The sequence below is a fragment of the Neopsephotus bourkii genome, unplaced genomic scaffold (assembly GCF_033783945.1).
Source record: "Neopsephotus bourkii isolate Nb327-2 ecotype Australia unplaced genomic scaffold, CSIRO-AGI_Nbou_v1 NB_1825, whole genome shotgun sequence".
In the NCBI taxonomy this organism is placed as follows: Eukaryota; Metazoa; Chordata; class Aves; order Psittaciformes; family Psittacidae; genus Neopsephotus; species Neopsephotus bourkii.
In genome coordinates, this window is record NW_026902298.1 from 10,807,622 (window position 1) to 10,829,182 (window position 21,561).

Consider the following 21,561-nt stretch of genomic DNA (forward strand, 5'->3'; position numbering starts at 1 on the left):
CACTAATACTTACTTGTCTTGCAGAGAGAACCATGGGTGATGCTTTTATGTCCTGTCAGGCACAGAACTTGTGTCCCAGGCCAGAGAAAGATAAGACTGTGTCTCAAGATTGCTTCCTTCTATGTGATGGATTCTGGTAGAGGGACAGCTTAGGTGGAGAACGAATTGGCAAGTGTTGTGCTAACAGTGGTACTTCACACATTGGTACTTCACACACTGGAGCTGGAGCTGGTTAGCTCAATCTTCTAAATTTTGCCTTTAGTATACTATGATGTTTTTCTATATTTCTGACTCCAGAGAGTCTGTATTTCTGACTCCAAAGAGTCAGAAAAGGCTTAGAAGAATGAGAGCTTAAGATAAAGGATTTTACAGAGCCTGGGACTTCAGATGTAGTTTTGAGCGTAAAATGAGAGGAATTGCTTTCTCCATACAGAGAATTAGATGTGCTGTCCTTGGCCTGCTCCTGCACAAGGTTCATGCTCTGAATATGCCTAAACCCTCTGGAGTCTGACAGAAGTGTCATGAGTATGGGGTTTCTCTCTGTTCTGGTTTTGTTCAGCTGGTGGTGCAGGGAATGGGGTTTGGCCACTGCAGCAGGTTGGAACTTCCAGCAGCCTGGGGTGTGGGGTTTACAGCATTGCTGCTGTTCTGGGTAGGTGCCTGCATGCACACTGTGAACCTCCACCAAATGGAAGTCAGCTTACTTCACTTGCACTGAGCACTGATGCAGTCTGCACTGGCAGCCTGGCGAAGGAACGTGTGTGGGAGTCACCAGGCAGTAGAAACGGGCTCTATGTGAAGCTGTGCTATAGCTCAGCTCAGGGAACATCACACAGGAAGCTCAGATCTGAACCAGGCAGCCAAAGGCATTGTCAAAACCTGCAGGGAGGGGGAAGGGAAGGACAAAAAGGTGCTTGTTGGCTGCTTGGATGGTGTCTTTCTGGGATTTCCAACGCTGCTGTATCTCCGTGCTCCTCATCTGAAGGTTCGTGACTGCTGTAGCATCAGCCCTTGCCTGTTTCTCAGCAAGTAGCTGCCTCAACTTGGATGTTGAGGCATGGCATGTGGTAATTAAGGGGCAGAGAAGAGCAGGGAGTGCTTTGCTGTGCTCTGCCTGCACGGACTCCTCTCATGAAGCACATGCTTGTAATGCTGAGGAGCGCTGGCTGGGGATCCTTGCTGCCTTGCTGTTCCAAAGCTCCTATATTGGGCTGGTTTATAGTAAATGATCTGTCAAGAGCACAGCACCTGCTGTTTCAGGACTTGTGTGGATAAGGCTGGCTGGCATGTGTCTAAGCCAGGTTGCACATCTTGGCTTTCTTAAGCTTCCCCTCTGGCCTGGCCAGATGGTTGGTAACAAAGTGCTTACACCTATGCCCTCAGAAGGAAGCGATGACTGAATCCGAAACCATGCATCTCAAACCTTTCACTTACTTCTGCTCTGATTAATGCTTCAGTATCCCCTGGCATGCATGTTTTTCACACTGAAGTTTCCAGGCTAATAGCTGCCTCTGTTGCCAGTCTTTGTGCAGGTCAGCCAGGCTCCTAGTTTGTGCATCAGACACATCCTGAACAGGATTTCTCTGCAAGAGTTCTGGGTCAGGCTGTGCCCAGGGGTGTTTGTGCTCACTCCTCTAGGCTCCGCTCCAGATTCTCATGAGGTTACTGGTGCCTCTGTGGTCTCACTGCAGCTCTGACCAAGGAGCTCTGTAATTGTTGTATGCATAGTGGATAGAGCAGGCTTACTAACTTCCTAGCAGAAAGGGATTTACTCTGCTTGTGAGAATTAAATTTGCCCTTGATGTCCATAGTATTTCTGCAGCAGGGCAGTACATCAGCAGGCTTGCTTGAAGGTGGAATTAGCCATACCCTGTGGTGGAGGAAGCTGGTTGTGTTCAATGCAAGTACCACTGAGGAAAGGGAATAAGCTGTCACTGGCAGACTGCACACCGTCTTAGCTGTTCTGACTATCCTCTGTAGTGACATGGTGTAAACTGTGCTGAATACCCCAGCTCTCATGTTGGATACATGACCTCCACCCCACAGCCCCAGTCACTTTTGCCTTCCTACTCAGTGTGGCATTTTGGTTTCTATTGTGTTTTAACTCCTGCCTACATCCACTCTTGTTGACATTTGTGTTCATCTTCTTGGAGCCAGGAGAGCTTATGGCTTTCCTCTCTCATCTAATCAGCTCTGCAATAGCATCATGGAGCTGGGAGTGAGATTTATCTCTTTAATAAGAATCATCAGGATCCCACTGTGGAATGGTTCTAGCAGTTTGTGATTACGGGTTGTTTTCCCCTGATGGTCTGGGTAGGGTTTGTAGCAAAAGGAGGATGCTGGGAAACAGAACTGGGTTGGACTTTCCTGCCGTGGGGATTTCATTTCTGACATGGACTGTTTTTCTGTGAGATTTTGTTCTTCTTCAAAAGTAATCTTCAGCAGCCAAGGCATCTGACAGTGGCTCCTCAGAGCTCAGTACAGCCTGACTGTGAAGGGAGAGTTCAGAGACAGACAAAGAACTACAGATCTTGAAAGATGCTTTTTGCATTCCCAAAAGATACCAGTCAAGGGCAGCAGGAGCCTACATACTTGATCTTTCCTTGATCAGTGGTGGTGTGGAAGCACAGACCATGTTCTGTAGCTGCTGTCTGGTCCTGGCTTGTGTCCTCTCTGATAGCAGGGAGATGGCCATCGTGTGATGCCTGCGGTACTCTCAAACAGTAGTAGGAAAGGCCACAGGATGCTAACACCGTGGTGAGATATTTGGCTTATTGCAGGGCAAACTGAGGTTTTTCCTCCCGCTTTGGAGGACTGGCTGGGCTGTCTCTGCAGCTGTGAGAAAACACACCGCTTCTGAGTCCTCTTTTTTCCCCACCTCTATGGCTAGGTAAGAGCTGCTTCTCCAGGGCTTGGGCATGCAGGTTTGTGAGGGATACCTGTGGGATTGGCAAAGGTCTTCTTGACAGAGTTCAGTGCCTTTGGCACTCACCAAAAGTTATTTCTCTAAAATGCTGGGCTCGCTCTGGAACAAACCCCATCTTCTATCCCAGCACATGTGCGTTGTGTGATGCATCTACCCAGCATTGCTTTCTCTTTGTATTGTAGCTTGCCTTGTACATCCAAGTTTCTTCTGCTTTCTCTTGCAGGTGAAGGTCCAGACTATGGGGCCAGTGGGGAGGATGCCCTGAGCAGGATCCAAAGGCTGATGACAGAAGGTGGCATGACCGCTGTGGTCCAGCGGGAGCAGAGCACCACCATGGCGTCCATGGGCGGCTTTGGCAACAACATCATCGTGAGCCACCGGATCCACCGCAGCTCTCAGACCGGTGCAGAGTCCACTGGAGCTGAGGGCACATCAGCACTGCAGTCCACCTCACAGCAGATGGCAGCTGAGCTGGAGGGACGGATCCTTTCAGAGTCCATGCAGCTCTCGGAGCATGGCCTGAGCCCGCGGACAGCCCCTGGTGGGAGTGAAGGACAAAGCGCTGGTGACCTGGACCTGCCAGAGCAGGCCCAGTCCTCCATGGACACTGAGGGACCAATTGAATACAGTGACCTAACTAATAATAACCATCTTCCTGACAGTACCAACTTCTATAATAATGACAGCACCAGTGGGGAGTCGCGGAACAGGTAGAGATTGAGTTGTGTGTTGGTGCTACCCTTGTACTGCTCAGCAGAGACCTGTACCTCACAGCTGGCCAGGAGCTGGAAGAGTAGGAACACGTGGCTCTGAAAGGATGCTGGTGGTTCAGAGGGCTTCTCTGTCCTGGGTGAGTGGGGAAAGAATAAGGACTGCAAGGGAAGCCATGGGGAAGAAAGCGTACATAACTTCCAACATTCCCACTGCTGAAGAGTTAACAGGAATATGAAGTGTACTGGCTGCACATCAGGCAGATTTTAAAGCCCCTTGGGATCCCCTGAGCTCAGCCCTAACCCTGCAGCTTGGTCAGTGTCATCCTCTGTAAAGCTTCTTTCCTTTCCTTTTCCTGCCCTTTTATACCCAGGGGCTGATCAGTACAGTGAAGAAAGGAAAGGGGGCCTGCAGCATCCTTCTGGAGACAGGCAGTCCTACTGGGCAAACCTGGGTGTGATGCTCCAGCTCTATTGCTGGAGTGGAGGAGTCTTCCAGGCCACAGCCCCACTCCGTGGCACAGCTCCGCTTCCCCCTCAGTGTGGAGTTCTGAGGCCTCTCCTGTCTGCACTATGGTCTTTTCTGGGAAGAACTGGGCTTTGCCATAACCTGCATGGCTCAGGATAAGTTCAGGGGTGGGCATCTTTCCTTTTTAGAGAGTTAGTGTAGTACTTGGCAGGAACCTCAGCAGAGCTGATGTATAGATGGGTAGAGAGGGACAAGGGCTACTGCTCTCTAGTCAGGATGCAGTTCACGCAAGGATGTTCTAAGCTGTGCCAATATTACCATGAATGAGCCATCCCAGTGGTTTCGTGTTGCCAGGACTGAGCTGCACCTCCTTGGCAAGGGGGCAGGAAATGTCTCTCAGCTCCAGGCCAGGGTGTGAGGTATGGGTCTGTGATGTAAGGTGTTGCATGTGAAATCTTGACCTTGTACATGTAGTTTCTAGTGGAGAATTCCAGGCTCTGATACTTTGTTTTTAGTCTCAAATGTGATTTTCCTTTTCGTTTGTAACTCTCCATCCCTAGCAGGCTTGTGGAGGACGGGCGGGGAGAGCGTGAGTGCTGACGAGGGAAACACCAAAGATCAATGTCATTAAAATATGACAAACCCTTGCTTGACCTACTGTCATTTGTGTGCTGTTGTCTCGGTGTTTGGCCCTGGGGATAGGTAACAGCAGAAGCTCAAGGAGGAAAGCAGGCTCAGCCTTCGAGTTGAAAGCCCAAAACTGGGAACCAGGGAGGAGCATGGTGGAGCCTTGATTGCAGATTGCCTTTTAATCAGCCTGGAGATGAGCAGGCACTTCTGTGTTTCCCATTGCTCAAGTACTGCAGCAGGGAGAAAGAGAAGCATTTCTCTTGTCCTGCTCAAAAAGGTATGTGGAGATGCAGCACTCTATCCCAGGCAAGCAGAGAGTCTTGCTGACTTCTCAATGCAGAGAAGGGGTGCAGTGTCTGGCTGTTCTGGATAAAGGAATGCATGTCCCTGTGTTACCACTCTGCGGTGAGGGATGCTTCCCTGCTGCCTGAGCACCTGCCTGGCTCCTCTGGATCCTGCCCTGCAAAGACATTACAATAAATAAGGCTGTCATTAAGCAGCACTCAAGCTCCCAGTCAGAAGAGTCTGTTAAAGAACATTAAGCAAATCTTCTCTTAAATCACAGCCTGGAAATGAACCTTAAATCAAATCAGCTGCTGCCAGGCCTCATTGCAGAGTGTTAATGAGGCTCTAAAACCTGCCCTGAGCCAACCACATCCCTGGTCTGACAGGAGAGCTGGCTGAAAAACGGGATTCCCTTGTGCGGTGAGGAGGGTTTCGTGCATCCCTGTATTGCCTCCATGTGGGGTGGCCTGAGGATGTGCTGGCATTTGGGAGCTGGAAGAGCTATGTCTCGGCTCAAGACTTGGGCAGACAGGGCAGGGCTGGGCAGGGCTGGTTACTGCTCTGCTTGAAAACAGACTGAAACAGAGCCTGCAGAAAAAGGCTTCTGCTTCAGCTCAGCCTGGCAGCTCCTTCCCTCTCCCTGCATGATTCCTGGAAGAGGCTTGGGGCCCGTTCTTGGTAGATGTGTTGCAGAGCACTTACAGATGGCCAGAGCCAAGCTACCTACAGAAACCTTTCCATCATGACTGGAGAGGTCTCCTGGGATGTCGTGCTCTAGTGCTGTGCAGAGGCCTGAACCCTGCTCTGCTGAGGACTTCCCTTGGTCCAGTCCTCTCCCCATTGGAGATGGTGGCAGAGCAAGTAAATGAGCTCCAGTGGGAGCTGGAGCAAACCACAGCTGCTGCTTTTGACATCGACTCAGGACATGTCTGAAGCTCCAAAGCAGCTTTTCATTCCACACTTGTAGGGGAAACTCTTCCAGATGAGGTAAGGATGGAGGCCTGATCAGAGCAGCAGCTCTGATGTTTCTCCTAAGCTGCTCTGTAGCTCTGGCCAAAGGCTGGTAGCGGCTGCAGCCTGAATCCTGTGTTCATATGGGCTTAAGGCAGGAGCAGTGGGGCAGGTTGGACACAGGGGCTCAGAGCAACCTGCTCTAGTGGAAGGTCCCTGCTCGTGGCAGGGGGTTGGAACTGGGTGAGCTTTAAGGTCCCTTCAACCCAAACCAGTCTGGGATTCTATGAGCGACACTCTCTCCATGCCTTGGATTACCCTGTTCTGTCCCAGCAGTGTTCCCTGGTTGGTTTGGGCAGGACTGAGCTGACCTGTACCATCTGCTGGGGCTGGTGAGGCACTGGAATGGGTTGTCCAGGGAGGTTGTGAATGCTCCATCCCTGGCAGTGTTCAAGGCCAGGTTGGACAGAGCCTTGGGTAATACGGTTTAGAGCGAGGTGTCCCTGCCCATGGCAGGGGGGTTGGAACTTGATGATCTTAAGGTCCTTTCCAACCCTAACTATTCTATGTTTCTATGATCTGCATCCATGGGATGACTGGGGCCTGGAGCCCTGCACAGAACAGGAGGCGGTGGCATTGCCCACATCCAGGACAAGCACAGCAGCAAAGCTCACAGCTTGCCTGCTCTCTGCAGTGTGATAACGCAGCGCTGAGGCAAGTGTCCTGCCAGGAGCAACGTGGAGATTCAACAGGATCTGCCCGAGGAAACCCGGGCAGAGCTGTGTGTGCTTGGTGGCCCAATTTAGGAGGCACAGTGAGAGCTTTGCTGCGTAGGAGCAGGAAATAATCTGAAGAACCAAAGCTTTCCTCATCCTCAGCCTGTCAGGAGCCTTTAAATGTGCTAACAAAATCCTGGGGAAAGCAGAAATACAAGGGTTTTATTTAGCTTTCAAAAGGCCTTTGATAAAATCCCTCATCAGAAGCTATTAAAGCAACTGAGTCACCTCAAGGGTGAGGGGTAGAGTCCTCCTTGAGCTGTTTGAGGTGGGAATTGGAGGCAAAAGCAACAGCCAGTTCCTGGTGTGGAAAGAGGTTAATGGTGGGGTGGTTGGGTTTGGTGAGAGCCAGTGTTCTCTAAAAGCCATAATGAGCCAGAAGAGGAGGGGAACAGCTGAAGATGCGGGCTTATTTAGGGTAGCTTGGCAGAGAAGGTGCCAGAAGCCTGGGGCAATGGTTGGAGCTGCTGTGCTGGAAGGGGGCTTTGGATGAATCCTTCACGGTGCTCACCTGCAGGTGGTGAATGCTCTGGGACCAAACCAGTGCTGCCTGGAGGGGAGACCTGGGGTCCATGGGGGCTGCGAAGCCCTGGTAGGTGGTGCGGCACTTGTCCCTGTGACCCCTGTGTTCTATGCCATGTCTCCCTTGCTAACCTGTTGCTCCATCTCCAGCAACTCCATTTGATTCCCAGAAGTCCCACGCCATACCCACATGTGGCCAGTGTGGGGTGACCCCTATAGCTGGGTGGTGCGTGTTGGCCAGGAGCTGTGCTGGGTAGGGACCAGGTCACAGCCAAGTGCAGGGGAATCTCTCCTCCCTGGCATTACTGAATGGAAGCTGAACTCCATAGCCAGGTGCTCTGCCCACTGCTCAGGCTGCTGGCCAGGGGGTAGCTCCCCTTTCTGCTTGGATCCCATCTATCAGAGGAGCTATTCTCCAACAGGAAGAGGCAGATTAATTAGAGGATGCAGCATGTGAGCCATCCACTGCTAACTGGGATCTCAGTGTGCAGTGTGTGCATCAGAGCACCAGGTTGGAAGGGACCTCAAGGATCATCTGGTCCAACCTTTCTGGGCAAAGCATGGCCTAGATTAGGAGTCCATTGATAACAACGGCTGATTGTTATCACTGTGGAGTATTTTGTGTCCAAGTGGAATATCCCCAGGAGTAACAACATCAAACCACGGCCACCTCTGCCTGGAGGAGGCACACGAGGGGGCCTCTCCTCCCTGCTCTGCTGCCCCTGCATAGCTCCTGGGCAGGATGCTCCTTACAGCCCGCTCAGTGCAGGGGTTTGTTCCCCACCACAGACGCACTTCTCAGCTCTCTCCCTCCGCTCCCGTTTGTTTTGCCTTTCCAGCAGTTGTTGCTGGTGCGTGGCACTGGTGGGAGCTGGCAGGGATCAAGCAGTCCTTCCTGGGATGCTGGCCCCGGGCATCAGCTCCATCCCAGCCAGGAGCTGCCAGCATCCCCGAGAGGGGAGTGTGAGGCTTCCTCTCTGCTCCCATCCAAATCAGCTCCAGGATCCATCCTCTGTGCCAGGGCCTTGCCTGAGGAGCCAGACCAGGCTTTTCCAGCTTGGTGATGCCATGTGGGAGGCACTGGGGCCCTGAGCTCAAACAGCTCCATGGGACAGGCTAGGTGTGAATGATGGAGCGGTGAGCTGGAAGCGAGTGCCACTGCTGCAGGAGGCAGAAACCGAGGTTTCCAGGAGCACCCATTGCTGAAACTGGACCATCAGAGGGGCTCTGCACTCACTGAGCCTCCCTGCAGCTGTAGCTGGCAGGATGGTGAGCTGCAGGCTGGCTTGTGGCCTGTGGCAGACACTGAGGTTTCCCTTCCTGTCCTTGTGTCCAGCCCTGCTCCAGCTTGAACTCTGAGGGCTACGTTCTTCCCAAGGCTCCCTAGCCCTCCCCCTTTACCCTCCGAGCTCCAGCTCTGCAGAGGCTGGGTGAACAGCAGACACTGTGCAGGCTGTGCGAAAACGGGAGCTGCCACGGTAGTTTAGGCTTGGCCCCTTCTATTCCTTAGGCTGAGCTACGTGTCCAGGCCGTTATTCCCACCCAGGTGCATGCTATGGGTACAGCGCTCCTACAGCTTTCCCCAGACCCATTCTGCTCCAGGCCGGCAGCTCCCAGGGTGATGTCCAGGAGGAGAGGAGGTCCCTGTGCAAGGGCTCTCCCCATGCCCTGTGCTGCTGGGGCTCTCCCATGAACCAAGGTGTGGGTGCCCAAGGGCAAGGATGCTCTCCTGGGCTGTTTCAAAGGCTGGTGCTTGGCAAACCTGGGCTTACGCCCCCATTGACAACATTTGTGTATGAACCCGCATCAGTTTGCTGCAGGGGTGAAAGTACTTTCATCCTCGAGGATTTTTTGGCATGCAATTGCTGCCTCAGAGCACACAAAGCCATGTCCCTTCCTGGAGTTTAATGCTGGACGCCTGATACCATCGTAGCTATTAAAACCTGTTATTAAACCCTCAATCTCCAGCTCAATAATACAGTAATACCCTGATTGGATCAGGGGCTGGCTCTGATGGAAGATGGGCATTGCCACCCCATTGCAGGGAGCTTCAATTCACACATCATTTGTTTCCATGGCAGGCTTTGGAGGGGAAGATGAGCACATCCCTGTTATCGGGGTGCTGGTTGCTGGCTGCTGACCAGGCTCTGCTGAAAGCCAGAGCCCTTTGCTGGGCTCTGTTACGCTTTGATGCCTCGTATCTAAACCCAGCTCCATTCCTTCCCCTGGCTCCTGGTCAGATCTCCCTATGGTGATGAAGCTCTGCCTTCCCCTGGGGGTCATTCCCCTTGGATCTGCCTGCTCCTGAGAGCAGGGCTGCTCCCCATGGAGCTGACACCCCCCATGGGGTCCCTGGCCTGGGCTCTGTGCCTGGGTAGGTGCTGCAAGCTCCATCCTGCTTTGGCCACAGAACTAGAGGAGGCTCAGAGGGGCTAATGAAGGCTGACTGGTGGCCAGGGGGGAGGCTGATGTTAGAGTGCTGCAGTGTGTTTAAGTGAGGGCTGCGCTCACCTGCCTGCCCACTGCACAAGTGCCCAGGGAAGCCCTGCCAGCAGCCCCTGCGGATCACCTCCATCAAAGCAAATGCTAATTTGAACCATTATTATTGAGGGATTGGGGCTGATCCTGCTTCGAGGCTGAGGGGGGGCTGAGCACAGCCATGAAACAGCAGCTTTTGGGCTCCAGGGCCCGGCGTGACCGGCAATGAGGGGCACTGGGAAGGACAAGGTGGGTTTGTAACACACAGGGGGTGCTTGGGCCATGGGGTGCAGTGTTTGAGGAGGAGGAGAGCTGAGCATGCAAAGGCAGCGGTAACAGCGCAAGGTTACCCAGCCTTTCCCACCTGCTCCATCCTCCGTGGCCATGCACAGGGTGGGAGGAAGGATCCTGCTCCGAGGACTCTTGGTTCCCAAGTCACACGAGTGCCTCAGCTCCTGGCTGGGGGGGTTCAGGCTGGTCCCTGCGGAGCTGCAGCCCTGGGTGCAGTGATCCAGGAGCGGCCCCGGAGATGGGTTTGCTCTGGAGGCACTGAGGATGGCTGAACCTGGCATTGTTTTTGATGAGACCTCAGGTTTGATGGCAGAGGTAGCTGTGTCGGCACAATACGCTTAGGCTCCTGTAAGGTATTTGACATAATACTTCCTGACAGCCCGATGGGAAGTTGGCCCTATCCAGCAGGCTGTGGGTTTAACACAGCTCAGTGCAATGCCGTATGTGTGGGGAGGTGGAATGTAGGTCGCAGCAGTGAGATGGGGCTGCGTGCAGCCAGGGGGAGCTCAGGGTGGCCGGGGTCCCAGGGGATGAGCAGCACCCTGTGTGTTACAAACCCTGAGGGGCTGAGCTCATTGCCTAGAAGTTACTTTGGAAATCAAATCTGGAGAATAAGAGCTAAGACCCCACCGGGGCTCCAAGGTGCCACAAAAGGTGTTCTTTATCCTGTGTGCATCAGTGGACATGGGCTTTCCTTCCTAGGAGCGCTGCCTCCCTCGCAGCTCATGGCACTGGTCTGAGTGGGGCAGTCTGGAGATGATGCTCTGGGTGCATCCATCCGTGGGTGCACCCCAGGGTGGTGCAGATTCATGGGCTCTGCTGGCCAAGAGCAAAGCCAGGCTGTGAGTACCAAATCATCAAATCAAAGAACAGTTTGGGTTGGAAGGGACCTTAAAGCTCATCCAGTTCCAACCCCTGCCATGGGCAGGGACCCCTTCCACTAGAGCAGGTTGCTCCAAGCCCCTGTGTCCAACCTGGCCTTGAACAGTGCCAGGGATGGGGCAGCCACAGCTCCTCTGGGCACCCTGTGCCAGTGCCTCAGCACCCTCACAGGGAAGAGCTTCCTGATGTCTAATGTAAATCTGGTGAACAGCGCTGACACCGCTGAGGTTCCTCCTGCCTCAAGCATCCCCTGCTCCATCTTCATCACGGCTGTTTAAGGCCGTCCAGATGCCCTAATGGACCTCATCGAAGTCCAATTTGTAGCACAGTGCACAGCTATTTGAAGCATCCCAGCTCCAGGCTGGGGGTAAGGCTCTGGCTGGGCCAGGGGTGCGTTGGCCTCAATTCATTGAGGAGGTGATGGATGAGGGACCGTGCTCTGGAGCACAGCACTGGGGTGAGGTGTTGCTGGTTGGATCCCCTCGAGGGGTTGCCAGCTATTGCTATAGGGATGATGCACACGCAGCAGGTCCTGTCCTTTAGGAAATAGCTGGAAAAGCGCTTTGAGCCCTGCAGGAGCATGGGATCTGTCCTGTTGGCTGTCCTGTCCCCTGCTTGCAGCCTGGCTGGTTTGGCACCAGCCCTTTGCAGTCCAAAGGGGTTGTTCCTCCCTGCCAGCATCTTTAGCTCACTGGGGATATTTCATTAAGCACTGCTTTGCTTTGCTCTGTGCTCTCTGGACAGGGTCTCTGTGCTGCACGGGTCCTCCTGCACTGTTGCTCACATGGGTGATGTGCTCCTGCCCCATGGGACAGGACAAGAGATGTCTTGTCCCCTGTGCTGGGGATGCTGCCAAGCCCTGAACAGATGGAATCGATGGATTTTCATAGAAGAGTTTTACCTTCTAAACAAGACCATGGCTGCTTCCTTTCCTCTTTTGCAGTACTGTCACTGAGATGATGTATTTTGTCACTTCAGTGATAAAACCTACCTAGGGTCAGGTATTCAGCTGGGAATGAATTAATTCAGCTCATCAGAGTGCAGGGTCCCTCCGTTGCTCTCACCCAGGTAGGTCTGAAAATCTATGAAAATAGGCTTTTCCCTCTTTATGGTAGCAAGAGGGGAACCTGATTGGGGGTTTTTGCTGTACTATGGGGTGCCAGCCATCCCTCTGCACGGCAGCATCAGGGGGAGAGCCATGCTGGTGGGAGCAGCACCCAGGGGGACGCACAAAGAGAGGCTGGAGGAGCTGGATAAGGGTGGCTCAGCCAGGTACCTGCATAGAGCAGCAGCGTGGTGGTACCCCCCAGGTACCACCAGTGGGGAAAGGATGCTGTGAGCTGGGGTGTGAAGAGCCCCCCCCATCCTGCAGTGACCTTGGCCTGCTCCCACCTAAGCCATGGTGGCTGTTAACACCCTGTCTCCAGTGAGGCAGCTGGAAGCATTTGCTCTCTGGAGGTGCTGGCAGCTCCAGGTTACAAGGCCAAATTCCTGCCCTCCCCTTGCAAGGGGCTTGTGGTCCCTCACTGCCCCTGGCTGCTCCCTGGCTCTGCCTGGCCATGGCCTTTGCTTTGGCTTCATCCCCCAGCCCAGTCACCCAAGGGCTGGGAATTAGGTCCCATCCCAGGCTCATTTTCATTAATAGAAACACCAGGCAGGGCTGGGATTTGTATTTATTCCCTTAAGTGATTACCCACCTGCAGCTTCCCCAGCCTCTGCCTGGAGGGGAGAGGGATGCTCCATGCGGATCAGTGGGCTCCCAAAAGCACCTTTGCTCCATGCCGTGTCCAGAACATCCCAAACCTCCATCACCCCTGTGCTGGGGGCTCCTCAGCCAGCTCCTGCTGCTGGGAAGGGAAGATGCAGTGCTGTGCTGGGGCATCTCCCTGCAACAAGCAAGGCTCTGGCACTGGGTACCCAGAGAGAAGCTAGGATGGAATCCCCCACTGGGGCTGATGTGGGACCAGTGCCAGGACAGAGTAGGAACTGGTTTGGCTGTGGGGTGGAGGAGGATGAAGGGGAGGGCTGTGTGTGCCTCTGTGTGTGCACACGTGTGTGTGTGTAAAGGAGCACCTGTTGGAGGGGAGAGGGTCTGCAGCATGGATGGATGGATGGATGATGATTGGATGGATGGATGGATGGATGGATGGATGGATGGATTGATGGATGATGATTGGATGGATGGATGGATGGATGGATGATGGATGGATGGGTGGATGGACATATGTTTGGAGCTGGGCTGGCAGCCTCCTGCCCTCCTCCTCCTGCTGTACTCTCTGCCCTGAGACGCCTTATTTAAATAAATGATGCAATTACTGTGCATTAAGGGAGGTGAGGGATCGATGCCAAAACAGGAGCTGCTCATTTCCAGCTTCCCCAGATCCTTCAGGTTATTTTGTGCACCCTCTCCCCCTCTCTCAAGGCTTCCCAATGAGATCATCTGAGGGATGGAGACCCACCTTGGCTGGGGGCTGGTTCCTCCCTCTCTCGGTGTCTTCTTCCCATGGCCACACTGGTTCTGTCAGTGACATACTGACTACTGAGTCCCCTTGCAGGGGCTCGTGCCCCCGTGCCTCTCCCTTTCCCAGCTATGGGGTGAGTGGTCCTGGGTGTGCAGGGCTGCACCTTGCAGGCAGCCGCAGCCACGCTGCCCTCCTGCTCTGCAGCAGCCCCCTGCTCGCCCGCCAGACGCAGCAGTGCGATTATCGTAATGATGTCCGACAAGGCACTATCAGGAATTACACTGATAAATCTGAGCAGACAGCTCAGAAAAAACCCAACCACCCAACCGCAGCTGAACCCTGGCCTCTAATTTAATACAGGGTTATTAGCCCGGCCGGCGGAGAACAGGCTCCTGCAGCCTTGAGTCTCCATCCCTGGCTCTGCCTCGGGAAATGGCCTCGTGCCATAGCAAAAAGAGACTTCAGCCAGGTTCGTGTCTTGCCTTGGGGCAGTGCAGTCTCCTTGGTGAGTGCTGGGGCTACAGGCCTGGGGTGAATGGGAGACCCCAGTGGCAGCGCATTGCCTTCATCCCCATTGCCAGATCAGGGGTCTTCTTCTGGGGTGAACTCCGGCAGGGGGATTGGACTAGATGATCTTTTGAGGTCCCTTCCAATCTCTAACATACTGTGATACTGTGATACTGTGTAACTCCATTGGGGAAGAAGTTTGGGATCAGGATGAGGAGTGGGGCAGCCACACACAGCGGAGGTGTGAGTGCTGTGGACACTGCATCCATCACGCTCACTGGCCATGGGATGAAGGCAGCAGGGTCCCTGCGAGGTGCAGGGAGATACAGGACATGGGCAGCATCTTTCCTGGGGAAGAGAGGATCTTCTTCGTTCTGGCTGTTAAATGCTTTCTGGACACAGCAACTCCTGTTTTCTTTACCTACTGTGGTTTTTGCACACTTGCTGCACCTTTCTCAGTTTCCTTCCCCATGAAGGCATCTGTAAGTAGCACTAACATTAATGGGAGCTCTACGCTAGACAAGTGTATGTGTGTGGAGCACAAACCTTGTCCAAACAGGAGGCTGAGCACACACAGAGCTCTCTGTCCCCCAGCAGCACTTGGCAATTACCTCAAAACGGGGGAAATGCACCTTTTTAAGGCACACTTTTAAAACACTTGGTGCAGTAAAGCAAACAGACATTAAATGTGATGGCAGAGTGGCTGAGCTGTGGGCAGGGCTGATGGATACCTGCCCCTATGGGGAGGAGCCAGGAGGGGGTGCTGCAAGGAAGACCCCAGAGGGGCTTGGTTTTGGTTTGGTACCCCCAGAGCAGGGAGAGCCGCAAGCCATGGGTTGGCTGGGGTGGGTGGTTCGGGCCCATGTGTGGCTGGGGCTTGTCTCCTCACTTGGGATGAGTTTCTTCAAAGGAGGTGTTTGGTCTCTTTTGCCAAGTACCAAGTGATGGGACAAGAGGAAACAGCCTCAAGCTGCACCAGGGGAGGTTTAGATTGGATATTAGGAGCAATCTCTTCCCCAAAGGGTGCTCAGGCATTGGAACAGGCTGCCTGGGGCAGTGGTGGAGCCACCATCCCTGGTAGTGTTCACACACAATGGAGATGAGCCCTCAGTGCCGTGGGTTACTGGAGCCCTTGGCAGTGCTGGGCAATGGTTGGAGATGATGATCTTGAACGTGTTTTCCAAACCAGCTGATTCTGATTCTCCTCCAGTGAGTGACTGCAGCTCCACGGTCTTGGCTCCATGGATGGTTATTGGCTCCCATGCCCATAACCCAGCGCTAGTGCACCAGTGTGTCCTGCAGCCATCCTCTCCTGCAGCTCTGCATCAGTCACCATGCAGAGCATGGCAGCCCATAGAAACGGTACAGACCAACCTCCCGGCTGCAAGGTGTCAGCACGGCCACTGACCCCAAAGCCTTTGGAGGGGAGGTGGCAGCCACCGTGCTCTGTGCAGTGCTGGGAGGAAGGCAGAGACCCTCCCTGCAGCACGGGCACTGCTGTGTGAGTGAGTTTGTGGGTTAATGAGTTAATGAGCTATCAAATTGGAAAGTTAACGAATTCATCTGTGCAAGGGGCTTGAGCCTCTGTTGGCTTTTCCCTGGTGGTCAGGCAGGAGGCCCAGGGGGGATTGGTGCCTGGCCTGCATGCTGCCTGGCCCCAAGGGCACAATGGGCACGGGGGAGACGTCCCATCTTCTGCAGTGGTGTGGAACTAGCACAGGAACAGCACAACCCTCCATTTCCACTCTTTTCCCTCCCCTTTTCTTGTTTTCCAGACAATAGGTGTAAAAGAAGTGATTCAGAAGCATTTTCCCCCTTCCATTACCCAGAAAACAAGTAAGAGTCACAAGAATGGGGACTGCAACAAAACAATTATACTGAAATATTTGGAGTCACGCATACATGGCAAATGTGACAAAACTGAGTGCAACCTTAAAATAGCAGCAGCAGCAATCCTTTAAAACACAAAAGGCAAACAATTGTTGACTATGGATACTGCAGCACAACAGGCTGCTAATTCTCTCCAGACATGCGTGTTCCCTGCGCATCCCTGAAAGCCACAGCAGGCACTGGCTGTGGGTGCCCTTCTGCTTTGGATGAGCTTGAGCAATCAGCAGTGCCCAACAGCCAACTTCCCCAGGGCTAACATCAGGTGAGATGAAGTCTGATGTTTTGCCTGCCATGCTCCCTCACGTGGGTTAAGGCACTGATAGCTGGGGTCAAGCCAAGAGCATGGGTGTCGGGTGGTACCCTGGTACCATGAGGATGCTCATGGGCTGGTGTGACTTGTACTAGTGTGCACTGGCCAGGTGTGAATAGATATAAAGTAGAAGTTCTTCCCTGTGAGGGTGCTGAGGCACTGGCACAGGGTGCCCAGAGAAGCTGTGGCTGCCCCATCCCTGGCAGTGTTCAAGGCCAGGTTGGACACAGGGGCTTGGAGCAACCTGCTCTAGTGGAAGGTGTCCCTGCCCCATTGCAAGGGGTTGGAACTGGATGAGCCTTAAGGTCCTTTCCAACCCAAAGCTTTTTAGGACCCTATGGTTAGTCCTCACCTGGCTTCCTGGCCAGGGTGGCTGTTCCCTGCTCTCCTGGCTGTGCCCTACCAGGGACCCCAGGGAAATGGGTGCTGCTGGTGTCAGTGTCACCACGGCCGCTGCGGCTGCATCTGCTGCATGGCTGCACACAGTCACCCGCTCCCTGGGGCTGTGGCTCTGGTATCCCTCAGTGGTGCTAAAAATGACATTTCCCAAATAATGAAAGGATCTTTCATTACCCTGTGTCTCTGAGCAGCCCGCGAGGCTGGGCAGCAGCTGAGCACTAAGTGATGTGTCTAATGTGGCTTCAGCCACCGTGTTTTGGTTCCTCTGTCTCTGGTCCACGCATGCCATGGAGCATGAGAAGACGTGGCTGTGGATGGCTCCTGGGGGCCTGGCTGAGGTAGTGGAGCATCCTGGGTGCCTTTGGTCTCCTCCTCTCTCAGCAGCATGCCCTCCTCCACCTCAGGCCCTGCAAGTCCTCGTACCCCTTCCCCTGCAGCTTCACTTGCTCCCTGCAGCGTGGTTTTGTCCCAGGATGTTTTGGGTCCTGGCCCACCCCACATCCATGAGTGACTGGTGTGGGGACAGCTGGAATGAGGGGGAAAGGCTGTTTCCATAGGGATTGTGCTTGATGGGGAAAAGAAGGACTCATGCTCACACCATTCTGTGTGTCCTTAACTGGGAGAGCAGCAGTGGGAGGTTCCATTCTAATGTGACCTGAGAGTGATATCTATCTCAGACACTTTACACTGCTCCAAACCCTTTTATGAATGCACAACTCATGCCCTTTAAGGGCAAGTCACTGCCAGGTTCTGTCCCTTCTCCCATCTCTCACAGGCATGATCCTGGCTCAGGGGAGCAGCCCATGTCCCTGTGGGCTGTGTCTCACCCACCAACATACACAGGGCAAGAGCCCACCCATGGGTGGCATCACCCTGTTGCCTGCAGCCCTGGGCACAGGCAGGGGGGCTGAGTTAAAACCCTGGTATTTAGGCAGCTGTCTGCCACCAGGCAATGCCAGCTCCATGGCAGTGAGGGGCTGTGAGCCTGGGGGCTCACCTTCCACCCTGGCAGCCCCTCCAGGGTACCTGGGATGTCTCCTCGCTTGGCCAAAAGCAGGCAGAGCATCCTCTCCTGCTCCCTGTGTCAATGCTTTAATGCTCTCACCGACGGCTGAGCAAAGCCTTCATGCCCATCTCCCTCGTGGGGTGGTGCTCAGGGGGGGCTGAGCCTTTCTCCCTGTCACTGCCTGTTTGTTCTCTCCCTGCTTCTCCTCTCCGGAGCTGGGTTTGTATTGTTGTTGGGCTGATAGACGGATTAGCTAGCGTGTATCACCAGGCTGACTACCGGAGGGTTATTAAAAGTGATTTGCAATGTAAATACTTTCATCATCATCAACCACATTTTCTTTAGACTAAGGTTGACTTTTATGAATATTAAAGCCATGTGGATGGGTTCAGCGGGTCTGTGGGCGTTCGTCTGTCGGAGGGAGGGGGGCTGGCTGCCTGCGGTGCTCTGTTGGGAGAGGCAATCTGGATCTGCCTGAGGGCAAAGGGATCTGGTGCTGGAAGGGGGGAAGCCGAGCATGAAAAGGTGTGTGTGAGGCAGAAAGAAAACCTGAGTGCTTTGAAGAGGGACAGAAAGGAAGGAGAGGGAGCACTGAGCGTGTCACGAGGGCATCTCTCTATAAGCTGGGGCTGGGAAGGGGAAGCCTGGCCAGGGATGGTGGTGAGCAGGTTTGTCCTTGAGGCACGTGTCTGAACGTGTGTTGCTTCTTCACCCTGCCATCAATGTGGGGCTGCAGGACCAAGGGTGAACCCCCAAATCCCTCAGCAGCCGCAGGCTGGCATTAAGCTGTTGGAGCTGGTGCTGGCTACACTGCACAAGTGAGTACAGCGGTTGGGAATCTCTCAGGGATAATGGATGGATGTTGCCAGGCCTGTCAGGGAAACCAGAGTGAATGATCTGCAACTGCCTCCACTGCTCTTCAGACATCCCCATCTCCTGCGCTACCCGGTGGGGTAAGCACTCCTCTGCCTCAGGGTGAGCATGGGTTGGAGTTGTTGCAAGCCAAGATGAAGCACGAAGGTGGTCACTTGCCACTGGCCCCTGTATCTCCCACCCCAGGGCCAGAAGGGAGAGGAGAGGCTCTGTCCGCTTCTAGATGTTTGAGGTGTTTTGGTGTGAGGGCAGCTTTTGAGATGTAGGAGCCTGATGGAGCCTTGCCAAGTGTTAATGGAAGAGCAGCGATTGCTGATTAGACAGCAGGCACAGCAAAGCTCCTGGGCATAGCTGAAAAGAAAACAACAAAGAAAGACAAAGAAGCCATCCAAAAATAGAGGATGGGAGCACAGTGATGGATGTACAGTGATGAAACAAAGGGAGATGTGCACTTACATGAAAAATGGCCAGCTCCAGGGGTATCCCAGGTCCCTACAAGGTGACATGTGCTGTCTTTTACTCTCCAGATAAGACTGACCGAGCTGTGTCAGTCAAGGAGATGCCAGGAGACTGTCACAGGTCCTAATCTCAAAAGAGAACAAGGAAAGCCCTTCCTTAGCTTGGGCCACTGAACATGAAGGCAGGTTGGCCTCTGCCTCCTGCTGTGGGGCAGCCACAAGTCCCTCCTGTGCCACAACATGGGTTGCCAGGGGAAGGGTTGGAGCTGGGATCAGACTCTGGGGTGGAGTTACTGTTTCTCATGACCAGTGCCTACGTGAGCTAGGAAGGAAGGTGATGGGCACTTTGGTGGCAGCAAGAGGGGCTGGTGGAAGTCGCTGGCTGGGAATGTGTGAATATGTCAAGGCAAGAGCAACAAGTGCTGTCTCTAAATGGAGCATGTATGGGGCATCCAGGCTTTCAGAAACTGCTTCTTCTGACTAATGGGAGAGCATAGCTCTAGGCTAAGTTAGAAGTTAAAAAGTTTTGTATTCAGTTTGGTTACATATTTTTATCTCCATGACTGATCAGCTTTGGAAGAAGACTTCTTGCTGTTCATTACAGTCTTTTGTCTGTCCATGGGGAGTTGTAGTTTGAAACAAGAGACCAATCAAATAACTCAACTCAAGTGCAATCAAATTGACTTTGAAGAAGATATTTCCTCGGTCAGATGAGTTCACCCAGAGCATGGCAAAGGTGTTTTTGCAGAGGCTGAGAGAGCTGGGCTTGTTCAGCCTGGAGAAGAGAGGGCTCTGGGGAGACCTCAGAACAGCTCCAGTGCCTAAATGGGGCCTACATGAAATCTGGAGAGGGGCTTTTTACATGAGACTGTAGGCACAGGACAAGGGGAATGGTTTTAACCTGAAAGAGGAGAGATTGAGATCATAGAATCATAGAATAGTTAGGGTTGGAAAGGACCTTAAGGTCATCCAGTTCCAACCCCTCTGCCATGGGCAGGGACACCTCACACTAAACCATGTCACCCAAGGCTCTGTCCAACCTGTCCTTGAACACTGCCAGGGATGGAGCATTCACAACCTCCTTGGGCAACCCATTCCAGTGCCTCACTACTCTAACAGGAAAGAATTTCCTCCTTATATCCAATCTAAACTTCCCCTGTTTAAGTTTGAACCCGTTACCCCTTGTCCTATCACTACAGTCCCTAATTAAGAGTCCCTCCCCAGCATCCCTATAGGCCCCGTTCAGATACTGGGAGGCTGCTCTGAGGTCTCCACGCAACCTTCTCTTCTCCAGGCTGAACAGCCCCAACTTTCTCAGCCTGTCTTCATACGGGAGGTGCTCCAGTCCCCTGAGCATCCTCGTGGCCTCCTCTGGGCTTGTTCCAACAGTTCCATGTCCTTTTTATGTTGAGGACATTAGACATTAGGAAGAAGTTCTTCCCTGTGAGGGTGCTGAGGCGCTGGCACAGGGTGCCCAGAGAAGCTGTGGCTGCCCCATCCCTGGCAGTGTTCAAGGCCAGGTTGGACACAGGGGCTTGGAGCAAGCTGCTCTAGTGGAAGGTGTCCCTGCCCATGGCAGGGGCTGGAACTGGATGAGCTTTAATGTCCCTTCCAACCCAAACCATTGTGAATCTATTATTATTTTCATTAGGGGGGGAAGGAAGGTGAAAGGATGATATTTATTTGGGGTCAGGGCTTTGGCGTGCGGAGACCCCAGCTGACCAGCTGCAGCCCTTGCCAGGTTTTGGCCGGTGACTGCAAAAATGGTGTGGGCAGATGTTAAGCTGGCAAAAGTCAGTGCAGCCTCAGTGCACTCAGTGCAGCCATGTGGCTCTGCACCAGCTGATGCGGGGAGAGCTTTGTCTTCTCGCTCCTCAAAGACAGGCAAGAAAATTAATAGCAGTTGACTGAACACTCACTAAAGAAATGCCAGGATCTGGCCTAGGGTGACCAGATAAAGACGGTATCTGCCTGGCTGCTGTAGCAGGGGCATCTTGGTGTGCAAAGGCAGCAGCTGAGTGGTGGATGCAAGTGCCAAAAGGCTTTAACCTTTTCAGTGTGCAGAGAAGCACCCGGAGCTGGAGATGTGTCATCAGAGAAAAGTGTCTGTGTTATCTCACAGTGATCTCTCTGCTGGGGTTCAGAAATGTGGTTTCATCTCCGGGGATAAGACACCAGACTGCAGGAGGTGGGGAAGAGAGGTCATGTCTGTGAACTGGGCACATCTGGCTAACGTTTCAGATGAGACATTGACATGAAACACCAGCCTTTAGTTAAGAGCTACCTCCCAGAGCAAGAGATGTAAGAGAGGAGGGTGAGGAGGTGAAGGAGTGGATGTGGGAACTAGTTTGAGACTGTGATCACTCAGAGGAGGGAGAAAGTGGGGCGTTTATTTGTTTATGTGTATTTATGTGTGTATGTGTGAGAGTCGAGCAGATGGGGAAATGATACCCATGCATATCTGTGAGACAGAGCAAGTGAAGGGGGGGTGCTGAGAGAGCTGGTCTAGGTAGAAGCAGAGAGAAGGGAAAGGTGTGGAGGGAAGGGAAGATGGGTTTCCTCCCTCCTTGCCCCCCCTCTCCATTTGTTTCTTCTTGCTTGTCACTTTCTCATAACTACAATGGAAGGAGAAAGCAGAACTGGTGGGGCAGTGACATGATTGAGAAACCGCCTGCTGATGGTTTTGGTCCTGGGGGAGAGCCCCTACACTGAGTGTTAGTGACAGCCCAGCACAGC

At 53.4% G+C, this 21,561-nt stretch overlaps 1 protein-coding gene across 3 annotated transcripts in view; it reads left to right on the top strand.

Annotated features, from left to right (window-relative positions):
* Nucleotides 1–4,752, top strand: part of AMBRA1 (autophagy and beclin 1 regulator 1) — a 130,774-nt gene extending 126,022 nt beyond the window's left edge. For all 3 annotated transcript variants that reach the window (XM_061343529.1, XM_061343530.1, XM_061343532.1), the window contains one exon: nucleotides 3,150–4,752. In XM_061343529.1, coding sequence (XP_061199513.1) covers nucleotides 3,150–3,640 — 491 coding nt within the window. In that variant the 3' untranslated portion in view covers nucleotides 3,641–4,752. The remainder of the gene's footprint in view (nucleotides 1–3,149) is intronic.
* The last annotated feature ends 16,809 nt before the right edge of the window (nucleotides 4,753–21,561 follow it).